We start from the raw sequence: 13343 nt of genomic DNA, 5'->3' as shown, positions 1-13343 counted from the left end.
GAAAAAGGATGCGTAAGAAAAAGCATATGCTATGGATCTCTTTATATACGCTACGTTACCAAAAATATTGTATTTATGTATTTCAAAACTGGGCACTGGGCTACATTTTCATTCCCCAGTACAAAGGCAAATACATTCCAAACAAAGCAATGTTGTTTCAACAAAGCAAGGGTTGAAATCTCTCCAGGGCTTCATTCTGTCTCATTTAGATCGGGCATAAGATCTTAAAGCAGAGTTTAGCGGTCGGCCGATCACGCTCCTCTGGGAAATGACAGAGTGGTAATTCAAAAGGGGTAGTGAAGTACAGCATTGTCTTGGTCTGCAGGACTGTTCTTCAATAAAACCAGCGTCTCACCCGGCTTACAGGAGAACATTTTGTTCCAAAGGAGCTGTGGCTCTTCAATAAACAAAAGAATTCACCTCCGGCTAGACTTGGGTGTAAAATGAAAATGTTATTGGAGACAAAATGTCTTTGTGAAGACAGCATTTCCATGATGCCTGCCACGATTGCCTGGGCATATTGAGCAGTTGAAGTGAAAAAGGATAAAAGGTACATCTCCAAGGCATTGACTCCATGGGTGTTTGAAACTTCTTTCAGGCTTGGGAAGTGGTTTCAGTCCAGGCTGGGAGCTCTGAGGGAGGGGATAAGCAGCCTGGGTCCTGTCTGGCCATGGGCTGGCACTCACCCTTTTTGTAGTAAGGACTCAGATTTGATCACAAGTGAGTTGAATCTTTCAGGGCTTTCCTGAAAGCCTTTCCTTGGAGTAAACAAGTTCTCCCACATCTGACACAAGAGACTGGGAAGCATCCCAGAGTATCTAAACACAAAAAACCATGAGATATTCCTCCTCCAGTCTGAAGCTCCTGGTATACTCGGGAAAGTTCACAAACAGCAAAGGAGTCATAGGGTCATTCAGGGAAATAATTCATGTCCTGACTGGCATAGCTCAGGTGCTCAGATATGGCTGTCTCCCATCTAGATTAACTCTGAACAGATATGGTCTCTGTGGTTCCTTGGTGCATGAAGATGATAAAAATCACCTCGGGCTGTGCAGTTTCAGGGGATTTTTGTTACAAGATTATTTTCCTAAAAATGGCACCATGCCTCTGGGGATCAAACATACTTGGAAATATATGAAAATTTAATCAATTACATGAGTTAGTTCCGACTTTTCTTGCATACTTATGGCAAGATCATTCCATTGTCATCCTCAGATCACTGAGGGGCTCTTTATTGTACAGTCAAGGTGTCCACTTTTAGCTTGACAAGCAGGTTTTGGCCTTCAAACTCTTAGGCAGAACAACAGCCAAGCTCATCTGGCAGACAGTCTTTTGTGGTGTGTCTAATCATAGCCTCCTACTCAGCCTTTATTTCACCCAAAAGTTGCTCACTGAGGAGAACAAACATCCTTGTTCTGCTCTGGGGATGGGACAGGGGACTTTCTACACTCTTTCTCACTGTCTCTTCCATTTAAGTAATGAGTTTACACAGCTTGAAAGATGATACAAGATAAAGGACTGTTAGACCACTGCTCTGCTATGAAGCCTTGTGCTGGGGCAGTTGTATACGAGGAAAATACAGAGTTCCTGTGTTTCAGTGGGGAGCACAGCTGTGCCAAGCCTTTGAGAGAGACAAACCATCCAAAAGCAGAGTGTGGAAGAGGTTCAAGCCTGGACTGTTTCATTAATCAGCCCAAGAAAAGCCATATGATGTCTGCAAAGGAGGCCTGTCCACTGCTGGCTGGACATTGTCCTTGCTGGACTCTCTGTAGCAACCTGAAATCTCATTGACTCATGTGAACCAAATTTCCAGACTTGACTCACTGGCTACTAAAACCATAAGATTGCATGGTGTGTCTCAAATTTTTCCTGGGGAAAAAGACAGCAGGAAAATATATCTTTGGTTAATTAACATTTGAGTCTGCTTTAAAGCCTTCAGAGAATATATGTTAAGAAATTAAACTAATCGCAAACCAGCAAAGAAAAATAAACCTAAAATATCTGGACCATCAAGATTTGTTTCTGTAAATGTTCCTGGTTGCCTCATCCTGAGATGCTGAAGTATGTTCAGGGAAGGACAACAGAGCTGGTGAGGGGTCTGGAGCACAAGTCTGATGAAGAACAGCTGAGGGAGCTGGGGGTCTGAGCCAGGAGAATAGGAGGCTCTGTGGGGCCTTCTCATTCTTTGCAACTGTCTGAAATAGGTGTAGCCAAATGAGGATTGACCTCTTCTTCCAGGTAACAAGGAGTAACATTAGAGGAAATGGCCTCAAGTTGTGCTAGGGGAGGTTTACATTGGATATTATGAAAAATTTCTTCACTGAAAGGGTTGTCCAGCATGGGAACATTGCCCAGGGAAGTAGTGGAATCATCATCACTGGAAGTGTTCAAAAAAATGTTTAGATGTGGCACTTGGGGACATGGTTTAGGGATGGACCAGACACTCTTAGGTTAATGGTTGGACTTGATGATCTTGGAGATCTTTTCTAACCTTAATCATTCTATGATCCTTTGGTTTAAAGGTAAAAGATAGACATCTTGACTACTCTCTTTTGTATCTCTTAGGACCTGCTGAATGTTGTGGGATCATGGGTTTATTCTAGGGTCATGTGTGGCAGGAGGGGAATTGAGAAAAGTCCAGAGAGTAGGAACACAGGTAGTTTTAGAGAAAATGCTCTTGGCATTATCATTATCAAAAATTCCCTCATAAATGGAAAAATTTCCCCACATGGTGCAAAACTAAACTGAGAAACCCATTGCTGTAGGAGTTAATTGCCAAAACATTGCCAAAGGATGAGAAAATAAAAGGGAAAAAGAAACAGGAAAAAGAAAAATAACAAAAAAAATTATGTGCTGTTTACAATGCCAATAAGACCATAATAGGGGCATTTAGAAAGACAATAGTACTTATTAGGAAAAGAAAACAAGAGTCTCAGAAGAATTACCCATGTTGGAAAAGCTGTCTGTTTCAAAACAGGAAAAACCCTTTGGTGTACCTAATGGCCAGATCCAGATAGGTAATTACACACAAGCTCTTTCAGCTGCAGTCCATGCAGTTGCAGCTCATTTTGAGCCTGATCTTAAATCAAATCTGTTGGCCTCCATCGAAAGTGATTGTTGATAGTGCAAACATCTGTCCTGGGCCAAAACCCTGATTCGTTAATGGAACATCAGGAAAATTTCCTACAATGGACTAAGGTATAGCTTAGTCCATTTTTTTGATATTTCCTTGGAGGCAGCGTTGATTGACCATTGATAAAAGCAAAATACAAGGCAGTCTGTACAAAATGGTCTGAACAATTATACCACTTTCTTCTTCTTCCTGTTTCTTTTGGCTCTCCAGAAGCAGTTGTCAGTCCTATTTTAGTTTCAGAGGACCTAAAATGTCTCCCAAGCCACTTGCTGTCCTCACTAAGTTGCTGGGAAGGGAGTATATGTGGGTGGAGGAGATGTTCTTGTGTGGCCACAGGAGGGCTGGGCTGGCAGTCTTCTTACGCACAACAGATTTTTCTGCTGTGCCTTTTTTCTGTACTGCAAAGGGGAAGGAAAGAATCTTTCCCCAGTTTAAGAAGTTGTGTTAAGAGAGGCTTAGAGCAAAGGAGCCATCATTGGCAATGATGGGGAAGATGAGAGTGGCCTTTGCTCCTGGCTCCTTGATGGACTTCTGTCGAGGCATTTAATTTTTTGTGTGCTTTGGTCTGGCCCCAAAAAGTGCAGCCAGTGTGGGACTCGTCTGTGCAGTGCTTTGAGCACAGCAGGACAAATGTGTTAGGCAATGAGCACTGTCATGAGGAATTGCCTGCTGCCCAACAATATTACCTCTCCAACGTGCCTACCTCCTCTTTTCCCATTCCCTCCCCACGCTGAGATGTCAGGGCACCCTCAGGGACTCTTCTGTTTTCAGAAATCACAGGAGTAGCAGAGCACTTCAAAAAGTCTGGCTCTGTCCCTTAGGTGTCAAAGAAGGACCTCAGGTTCCTGGAAAATCTGGTCCCAAATGAGTGTAAAAACACACATTTTGTCAGGAAGTGAATAAAATCTCACTGAAATTAAGCCAGGGACAAAGATGAAAAAGCAGATGGCCCATGACAAACTGTGAGAACGAATTTGTTCGCATGACATGGGAATAAGTATGTACTCATAACAGACTATTACTCAAGAAATTTTGAAAGAGCACAACTCCACAGGAGTCATAATGGGATTAGTCACATAAAACTCAGTCCGGCTAAGCCTGGTGTACTGTACCTGAAAGAAGAGGAACAGACCCCAAAACAGACCACAGTTGAAACAAAAAAAAAAAAAATAAAAGCAAGTTACAAAGAGATGCACAAGCTTATGAAGTCAGAAAAATTTTTAAATGAGTTAAAATATGTAGAGTAGGTCTTGGATTGTTATTAGGCTGTTTAAAAAGCAAGAGGCCAGAGGAAGGAGCCTTCCTGAAATGACTCAACCAGTTTGACAGCATAGAATTGGGGTGTTTTTGGTGAAATGCCATGGACCCTGGAAGAGACTTTGCCATGTGCTCCATTACAGCATTGTTCTCGCAAACTACAATTATTTGCAATTATTTGCAAAATCCCTTTAAAAATAAGCCACAAACCAGAGGAATAGGGTTGATTTGGAATACTCTGATCTATTTTTTTGTTCAAATCAGTATTTTGCACAAAATTCCTGGCTTGAACAAACATATTTAAATACATAAAACCACTCCTATCATTAAAGGAAGCAGCATCGTGATATATAAAATATTTTGTGATTTTTCTACCTATAAAGAGAGGAGTGGGTTCCTAGGACAGGTTTGTGATTTGCTTTATCTAAAAAATAATTAACAATAAGCTTGCCTAAATGCTTTTATGAATTTTCTATGCATTTCTAAGCTGCTAACCGAAAAGCAAGTATTCAGAGCTAGTTTAGATTGATTCATTAAATAATTAATTAAAGGCTAGACTAGAACGAAAATAATATCTAGAGCACAATTCTGTTTCTGAAATCACATGTATGCAAATACCAATCCTGGAGTGCCCACACTGATGCTTCTCTTCAGACCTACACCACGTCATGTCCCGTGGCCTCTTCACCCAAGCTGGTGACTTAATCCCTTCTAAACCTGCTTGAAACTCTTCTAAACTTGACTTAGCCTGGCAGTGGGAAGCAATTCCACTCCATCTGAATCACACCTGAGCAGCGCAGGAGGGTTGGCTTCAGATGCAGGTCCCAGAGATGGATTTTGTCCATGCAAAAGCAGCACCGCCCTCAGTGACGCACATGCTGCTCTTGGGCTCTCATTTACCACAAGCTGTTGGGACTGGAGTTTCACTTCTCACCAGAAAGCGGAGGCAGGCGTATATTTAGACTTTCTTGGGAAGCAGCTGTGAAGCGCAGGGGGAGCACACACGCACTCAGTCCCGCGGGCACACACAGACACCGACAGCTTTAGAGCAGCTGCATCAACCTGAGCAGAAAGGACACAGCACAGAGGCCTCCTGCAGGTCACTGTCTCTCCAAAGAGACTCATTTCAGCATCTCAATATCCTTATCATTGAATCACAGGATCACAGGATCATAGAACTGTTTGGGATGGAAGGAATGTTAAAGATTTTCTCATTCCAACCTCTCTACTCGTTGCAGGGACACCTTCCACCAGACCAGGTTGCTCAAAGCAACATCCAATCTGGCTTTGAACACTTCCAGGGAAGGCAAATTTTCTCTGAGCAACCTGTTCCAGTGCCTCACCACCTTCTGAGAAAAACTTTCTTCTAATGCTGTCTGAATCTCTCAAACTTTCTTCTAATGCTGTCTGAATCTCTCTTCTTTTAGTTTAAAATCTTTCCCCCTTTTCCTATCACTATCTTCCCTCTTTAAAAGTTGTTGTCCCTCACTTTTTCAAGCTCCCTTGAAGCACTGGTTATTTAAATAGATGAAGTACTGACACTATTGAAATAGATTGCTTTTTCAGTCCTGACTCACTTGAAAGATTATCACCTTCTTAATCACAAGTTCATTCCTTGAAGCACTCTAGGGGCTTCAGGTTCTACTCTCCTGTATCTTAAACCTTGTCTCTATGGTTTGTGCTTTCCATGGGAACACAGAAGCAGCATTACCCATCTGCTATTGAGATTTGATAGGAAATTGATGGTGCCAAGAGGATGGAGCCAAGCTCTAGCCTGTGGTGCCCAGCCATTGGACAAGTGGCAGAGGGCAGAAGCTCAGGAAGAGGGCCCAGGAAGTTCCACCTGACCATGAGGAAGAACTTCTTTCCTGGGCAGTGACCAAGCACTGGAACAGTCTGTCCAGAAATCATGGAGAGTCTACCTCACTGGGGATATACCAGTAATATCAGGGTACAATCCCGTGCCCTGTGCTCCGGGATGGCCCTGCTTGAGCAGGGGGCATGTACAAAATGACCCTCTGTGGTCCCTTCCAGCCTGATCCAGTCTGTGATTCTGTGAAATTACTCGTTACATCTACCTATAAAGTGGGAAATCCAGCTCACACAACTTCACCCATTTAGAAGATACTCAGCCCATCTAAGGTAGTGGATTTACCAGTAGTTGTGGGAGGGCAGGGACATTTCAGAGCATGATCCTTCACCCCACTTAGGGACTGGATGGCTTGGAGTGGCTTTGCCCCAGAGGTGCTTCTTTCTTGACTGGAGCCAAGACGACTGCCTCATGCTAGATGCCAGCTAAAGGGCTGATATTAGATGAGCTGAATCTGTGGAAAGTCATGCTCCTGCTTTTCCCTCAAGGTTTCTTCTTCACAGACCTTTCCCTTGTTAGTTGACAATAGACTGAGAAATCAGTTTGCAGCAATTTAGCTGCAAGGCAGATAAAATCAGTAGTCAAACAAAAGCAGCTTAGATAGCCAAGGCTGACTCTAAAGTGAAGTACATTATCTTCTCATACAGCTGAATTAATTTAAAATAACTTTAGTTGGCCATTCTCACAGGGCAGATCATTAATCTTTTGGTGACATTCATCATCCATGAGCAGGACAAATATTAGGAAATCCCCACCTGGAGGTGCTCCTCTGGTCCCTCTCATTACAGTCTCATGAGTTTTGGACACCCTGAGATCCTCTTGGAGGTGGCAGAGCAGAAATGTTTCCTCCTGCTTGCAAATAGGTAAAACAAGGATGTGCAATGGCTTTCCCTTTGAGAGAGCCATAGTAGATCAGGAGGATATGGAATGTTTTTAAGCTAGGCAGTCATTTTTATGCACAGGTACATGGCACCCTTTTGCAATGTAGGCATTTTCAGATAATGACATCCACATCCAATTTAGTTATCCAACATTATTCCCATCAAAGTGATGAAGATAAATCTCTCATTCTAGCAATACAGAGGTGATGCTCGACCTATTTAATCCACTGAATGCAAAGAAAGGCTTGGGAATTAGATAAGATGTAGACATCCATGCTGTAGGCTGTGACTGTGTATAGACAGACAAGCCAAAGGTGACTTGATGGAATGGCATGAAGCTGTGTCATGGGAGGTTTATGTTGGATATTAGGAGAGGTTTCTTCACCCAGAGGGTGGCTGGGCACTGGAACAGGCTCCCCAGGGAAGTGGTCATGGCACCAAGCCTGGTAGAGCTGAAGAAAAACTACAACACACTCTCAGAGACATGGTGTGATTTTGGGGGTGGACCCGTTTGGGATTTGGACTCCATGAGCCTTGCAGGTCCCTTCCCACTCTGGATATTCTGTGATTCTATGACTGGAATCCCATCTCAGTAAAACAGTCCTCCTGAAGGATGAGGCAAAGCTGCCTGTGCTCTCAATATAAAAGAAGTGACTCTTGAAATTGCTCAGAGAGATAAACCTTATGTGTCTAGGCCTTCATTTAGGGGGCTTTCCCTTGATACACAGCATGGAAAGTGCGGGAACTTCCAAGGAATTTCTTCACCAAGCACTTTTAGTTCAGTTGTTTAGATGAAGCTGATCCCAACCCTGGATTCACTCCCCCAGCTGATGATTTAAATTTTCTTCTAAGCTACAAGCTTGCCTTGAACAGTCAGTGTCTGCATGTGGGGGTAGGCTGCAGCATCCACCCAGCTTCTGTGGACTGGGTGTACTGGGGGATGCTGAATGACCAGGAGCAGGTGGCTGATATCCTTAGGGAAGGTAACTGTACCTGTCTGAGCACTCTGTGTTCAACATCTCTCCTCTCTGCAGGCATCCATCCAACCCCACTTAGCTCCAGCTCTGTCTAGATGTGGATTGAACATCATCAGCAGTGACAGTGCACCTGGATGCTCCAGTTTAAGACTCTTTTTTTGTAAGGGCTGTACAAAAAAACGTGGTAATGACCAGGCACTAAAATTGTGATGAGTTGCAATGAGAGGGAAAAAAAAAACAGCATTCAAGAGGAAGGAAATAAATCATCCTGTTGTATCTGATACACAACAGTAGTTGCTTGCTCCATGTTTCATCCTATTCAGAACTCCCATATAACTGGACTCTCTCAAACGCACTCCAGCAATTTTGACCTTGGAGAAAAAAAATTGTTGACACTGCTTTGGGCAGGGTTTGTGACTGGGCACTCTGCAGAGGTCCCTCCCAGGCTCAGTGGTGCTGTGGTTCTGCAGTCTTTGGATGCTGAGCAGCTGAGTCAGACCCATCCCAGCCATCAGTCACTCTGTGTTCTCTGATCTGAGCATTGCAGCAGCTCCCACATGTCCTGGATACACAAGGATACACATGCAGGTATCCAGATACCCATGTGGAATTTCTTAGATGGAAGTGTGGGAGCCTGATCAAGCTGAGCAAGTTGTGTTTAAAGGCTACATGGCATAAATAAATCTTAAAAGGGGTTTAGGGGAATCGCAAAACTGTGGCTTCTGATAGGGAAACCACACTGCTTGGAAAGGTTTCAGCCAAATGGAAGAGCCTTTGGTGTCCAGATTTTTGCCTCTATTTTTTTCTGTATAAGTTGCTACTCTTCGTATATTAACTCGAGTATCTCTCTTACTATTTAAGAATCAATTGTGACAGTTATTTCCACAGATTATAAACCAGATTACATTAAGGTTTGTCAAACTTCCTCTGCTCTCTAATATATGGAAAAACATTACACTTAATTTGATTTGCTTGGGCAGTGTGGACAGGGATTAGCCACACTATATATGGACCATAAACACTGTTCTGGTTAACACCACAGTGCAGCCAAACCTGAAACTTTCATCTCAGTCCTTGCAAACATCGGTGGTTTGGATGGAAAAGGAACCTGTAGTTGAGCTGTGCTTTATTTTTGTTTTTGTCTTGAGAAACCCAAGGCAAATCAAGAGCATTTTGGGCACTTTGGAAGCCCAAAATGCAGCATGCTCAGCCCACCTCCAGTGGACAGGGGTTGAGTGCCTGTGTAGGCAGGGACCTTGTATTGGGAAGAAAGCCAATACACAAAGGAAGGAAACCATTTCAAGGAACCTGCAGTAACTCTCCATAAAATCTCAGGAACATAAAGGGAAACTCAATTTTGTGTCATAATCCCCTCCAAGCAACATGTGTGTCTAGTTAAGAACAACATAGTAGTCCCATGTGGGACAAAGATGGACTTTTTCTGCATGCATGTCCAGCTGGTTTGGTATTAGGAATGACAGGGAAAAACCTTTGTTTTTGAGTCAGAATTTCAGTTTGCTATCTGGAATACCAAAGCAGCCAGCAATGAAAATATATTCTCACATCAGATTTTTTAGATGCCAGAAATAATAATAGCATAGTGTTAACACCTCAGTACTTGGCTTTCTCTAGGTTGTTTTAACCTAGATAAATTTATTAATTTGTGTCTTTTTTATCCACAGCAGTGCCTTAAAATTTGCACTTAATTGCAGCAAAAGTAGTTTTAAAATACATCTGTTTTACACTGACCACTCCTGTAGCATCTCACCACCTCTTGCATAATGTGTTCCCAATGCTAAAATAAAGATGTACAGTGTGACATTGTAATTCCACCTATCCAAATCTTTGAGGCTGTTGAAAAGGTAAAATTTCCTATTATATTTCTGGCTTTCAGAATGATTGTAGAAACAGGATCATCCTTACCATATGGTATTTAGCAACTGGGCACAGTGGGTAGAGCACCTTGGACAGTCATGTAGCTCTCCAAGCCTCTTTATATCATCCAGAGGCTGCTCTTTCTTCCTATGCTGTATCTAAGGGACTCAATCCAAGTTTCTAATGACCTTAATGGACATCAGATGAGGTCCAGTGAACTACTTACAAGAGGGCACAAATGTCAGTCAGGGATTCACAGTGTCAACAATTTCTTTCTGTCTCTTCTTTTTGATTTCCATATCTGAAGTTACTGAGGGGATCTAGGCAGGGATATACATCAAACTTTGATTGTGTGAACTCAGCCATGTCTCCACACATTATAAAAAAATTGAAGGGTCTAAGCCACTAGGTAGCCCTTACTGTGTCTAGTGTTTACCTGTCTGTTCAAACCAAAATGCTGAAAACTGGGACCCTCTGTAAAGCAGCAATTTAGCTCAAGCAGAAGCTGTCCAGCCCTCCCATATACACAGGACATCTGAGTCACTTAGGGCATTACCATGGTTCCATGGCTGGCCAGGAAAACAAGTAGGTAATTCACCAGCTAATTCATAGCTACAAGATGTCAACCAGAAAAATGTTCAGGCCTGTCCACAGATTTTATGAAGAATGAGAGTGGAAAGATAATTTAGTTTTATAATATTTAGTTCATGCTAACCTACAATAGGCTCTTGTCTTAGATTACACCTGTTCTTTTCTAATGGGCCTACAGAGAGTATCACTGCCAGCTGGTGAAATTTCCCCTTTTCTCAAGGAAGGCTTGGTCCCATTGAGGGCACAGCAGACAGCAGTCTGTATGTAAGGGTATGTGTGAATGAAGGCTCATGGTGTATCTTCCTTGCAGATTCAGATCCTTGCACTCCTGATGCTCCACCTGCTGCCACTTCACCACCAACTTCTGAAGAGCCTGGACCTTTCACAGCTCCAGCATCACCCTCCTGTTCCTCTGACACCGGCACTGCATCATTTTCACCACCGTTACCCGCGTGTGTTGCAGCCCTACATCCAAAACCACCTCCTATTTCACCATCCACTTCTGCTGCCACTGTTCACTCTGGACTTCCTTCTCTCCCTGCCCCGCCTGCCTCTACTCCATCCCTGCACCCTGGGATTTATCTGCCCGTTGTCCCACCCAGTGGTGCCACCCACCTCATCAACTGGCTGCCCTTCCTCGCCTCAGCCACGCTTGCCACCATCCAAGGCAAGGAGGAAGACCAGCCACCCATAAGCACAGGCTCCCTGGAAGGCATGAAGCCCTGCAGCAGCCCAGCCCCACACCCTTCCCAAGAGGAGAATCCCCAGGCAGCAGCTCTGGGAAGCAGCGCTCCGGGGGCTGCGTCCCCACCACCAGCGGTGCCTGCGGGCTCCGAGGCGTCTGCGAACGTCAGCGACATCCTGGCGGAGCTGCGGACCATGAACAGCCACCTGTCCACCATTGCCCGAGCCCTCACCCAGCTGGCATCATCCCTGGCACCCCAGCAGGATGCTGGTGGCACCCCACCTCCTTAGTGCCAGGTTTCACAGGGAGTGGTGCTGCCCAGAGGAAAGGGACCCTCCCCAAACCTGCCCACACCACTGGAGCAAGCTCGCTGCAGTCGCAGACGCTGACCACGTCTCCCCAGTGGGTTTTTCTGTCAGTTTGTTTGTTTGCCCCTTGTAAATGGCTGCATATATTAAAAAATAGTTTTGTGGTCTTGTTAATAAAATTGTTTATGTTTCTGGCGTTCCTTTTGGATGCGCTCACTCCCCTCCTCTCACCCATTAACCACACGAGCACTGGTAGGAGCCGGTGAGGTCTCACACACTGAAAATGCTGGGAATCTGAAGTGGTGGGAAGTTACCCACGAGAAAATGCTCAAGGCGGTCACAAAACCACTCTGGGCAATGTGGGGGGACACAGAAAGGAAAGGACACAATGAAACTGAAAAATTTCCATGTTTATCCTCATCCATGTTGAATGGCACAGCTCTGTTGAAGTTGGAGCCCTTCCCAGTGCACTAAATCTCAGGGGTAATTGTAACTACCAGCACAGGTACAAGCCATGATAAATTATTCAGAATATAAAGCAGGGTAGTTGTCTAAGCAGCAGTGGGGCTGAACAGCTACCAGACAGCCTCATCCACCTCCTGCCCTCCAAGAGAGAGAAAAGGAAGGTGCTTAGCTCAAGTCAATCTGTCCTATTTGCCAGTGCCCAGGGTTCTTCAAGGGCATAAACAGACCAAGCTAATTTACAACAATCAGCCAGGCACATGTGGATAAATCCTACATTTCACAATCTTTCCCTATTGCCAGGGTGCAGCAGCTTGCCTAAAAGTGGCATTGGAGGTGTGAAACCCTGAACAATCCTCTTGGTGGATGGAGAAAAACCTCCTGGACGTGAATCCAGGATTTGCTCTTCCCAAATGTCTGACTTGTAGAGCAGCTGGTGGAGGGCAGGATTGGACGGGTGGAGGCACCAGAGCTGGAGATGAAGACTGGGATGTGCTTGGAGCTCTGGAAGAGCCCCTGGAAAGAGAACTAAAAGCTCTTGCAGAGCTGGTTTGTGCATCTCAGCTGAAGTCTGCCCATAGTACAAACAACCAGACCAGGTTGTCCCTGTCCACAGTGTCCCTGATCTTTAAGGTCCCTTCCAACCCAAATCATTATATGATTTTATGAACCAGTGGTCCAAATATCTTTTCCCGAATGTGGGCCAAGCTTAGTTCTGGTGGCTGCTGAGCCAGGCTGTGCTGCTGCTCTGCCTTTCATCCCAGTGGATTAAAACAAAACACATGCTCATGGCAAAGAGAAGAAAGTAAAGGTCTCTGTGAAGCTGTGTATGATCTTGCCATAATTTAGCTACTCATCCCTCAGATATCAGGATCTGAGGCCATCTCTAGGAAAATCCCAGACAGACAGATCACTAGATAAGATTAAAGAGGAAGTATTCTGTCTATTTGCAAATATTTCTGTTACAGATGAGTCTAAGCCACAAAGATTGAATCAATATACAAACTTCCCCAAAGCTCAGGTGTATTTGAATTTGAGGTTTTGGTTACTGCATATGTATTTATATATAAACCTATCCATATTTTTTGAGTCTATGCCTGAAAGACAAAGGAATTGTCCTGCTCAATCATGGGTTTTTTCTAGTCTGATCAGACATTTTTTTTCCTCTGCTGTGTTTAGCAAAAAGGTGAAAAAAACCCCAATCATTTCATAGATTCCCTACACTACCTTTTAAGTTTGTGTTTACATATGTGTTTTAACAAAAGAATATAAAAGGAGTATCTTTAAAACATTCTGGTTTTTGA

The 13343-nt window shown here is 44.0% G+C and overlaps 1 protein-coding gene across 3 annotated transcripts in view; it reads left to right on the top strand.

Annotated features, from left to right (window-relative positions):
* RUNX2 (RUNX family transcription factor 2) overlaps positions 1-11653 on the top strand; it is a 157609-nt gene extending 145956 nt beyond the window's left edge. For all 3 annotated transcript variants that reach the window (XM_064709901.1, XM_064709900.1, XM_064709899.1), the window contains one exon: positions 10895-11653. In XM_064709901.1, coding sequence (XP_064565971.1) covers positions 10895-11559 — 665 coding nt within the window. In that variant the 3' untranslated portion in view covers positions 11560-11653. The remainder of the gene's footprint in view (positions 1-10894) is intronic.
* Positions 11654-13343: the final 1690 nt, after the last annotated feature.

The sequence above is a fragment of the Zonotrichia leucophrys genome, chromosome 3 (genome assembly GCF_028769735.1).
Source record: "Zonotrichia leucophrys gambelii isolate GWCS_2022_RI chromosome 3, RI_Zleu_2.0, whole genome shotgun sequence".
In the NCBI taxonomy this organism is placed as follows: domain Eukaryota; kingdom Metazoa; phylum Chordata; class Aves; order Passeriformes; family Passerellidae; genus Zonotrichia; species Zonotrichia leucophrys.
The sequence above is the reverse complement of the archived record's forward strand: the minus strand, read 5'-3'. Positions and strand labels throughout refer to the sequence as shown.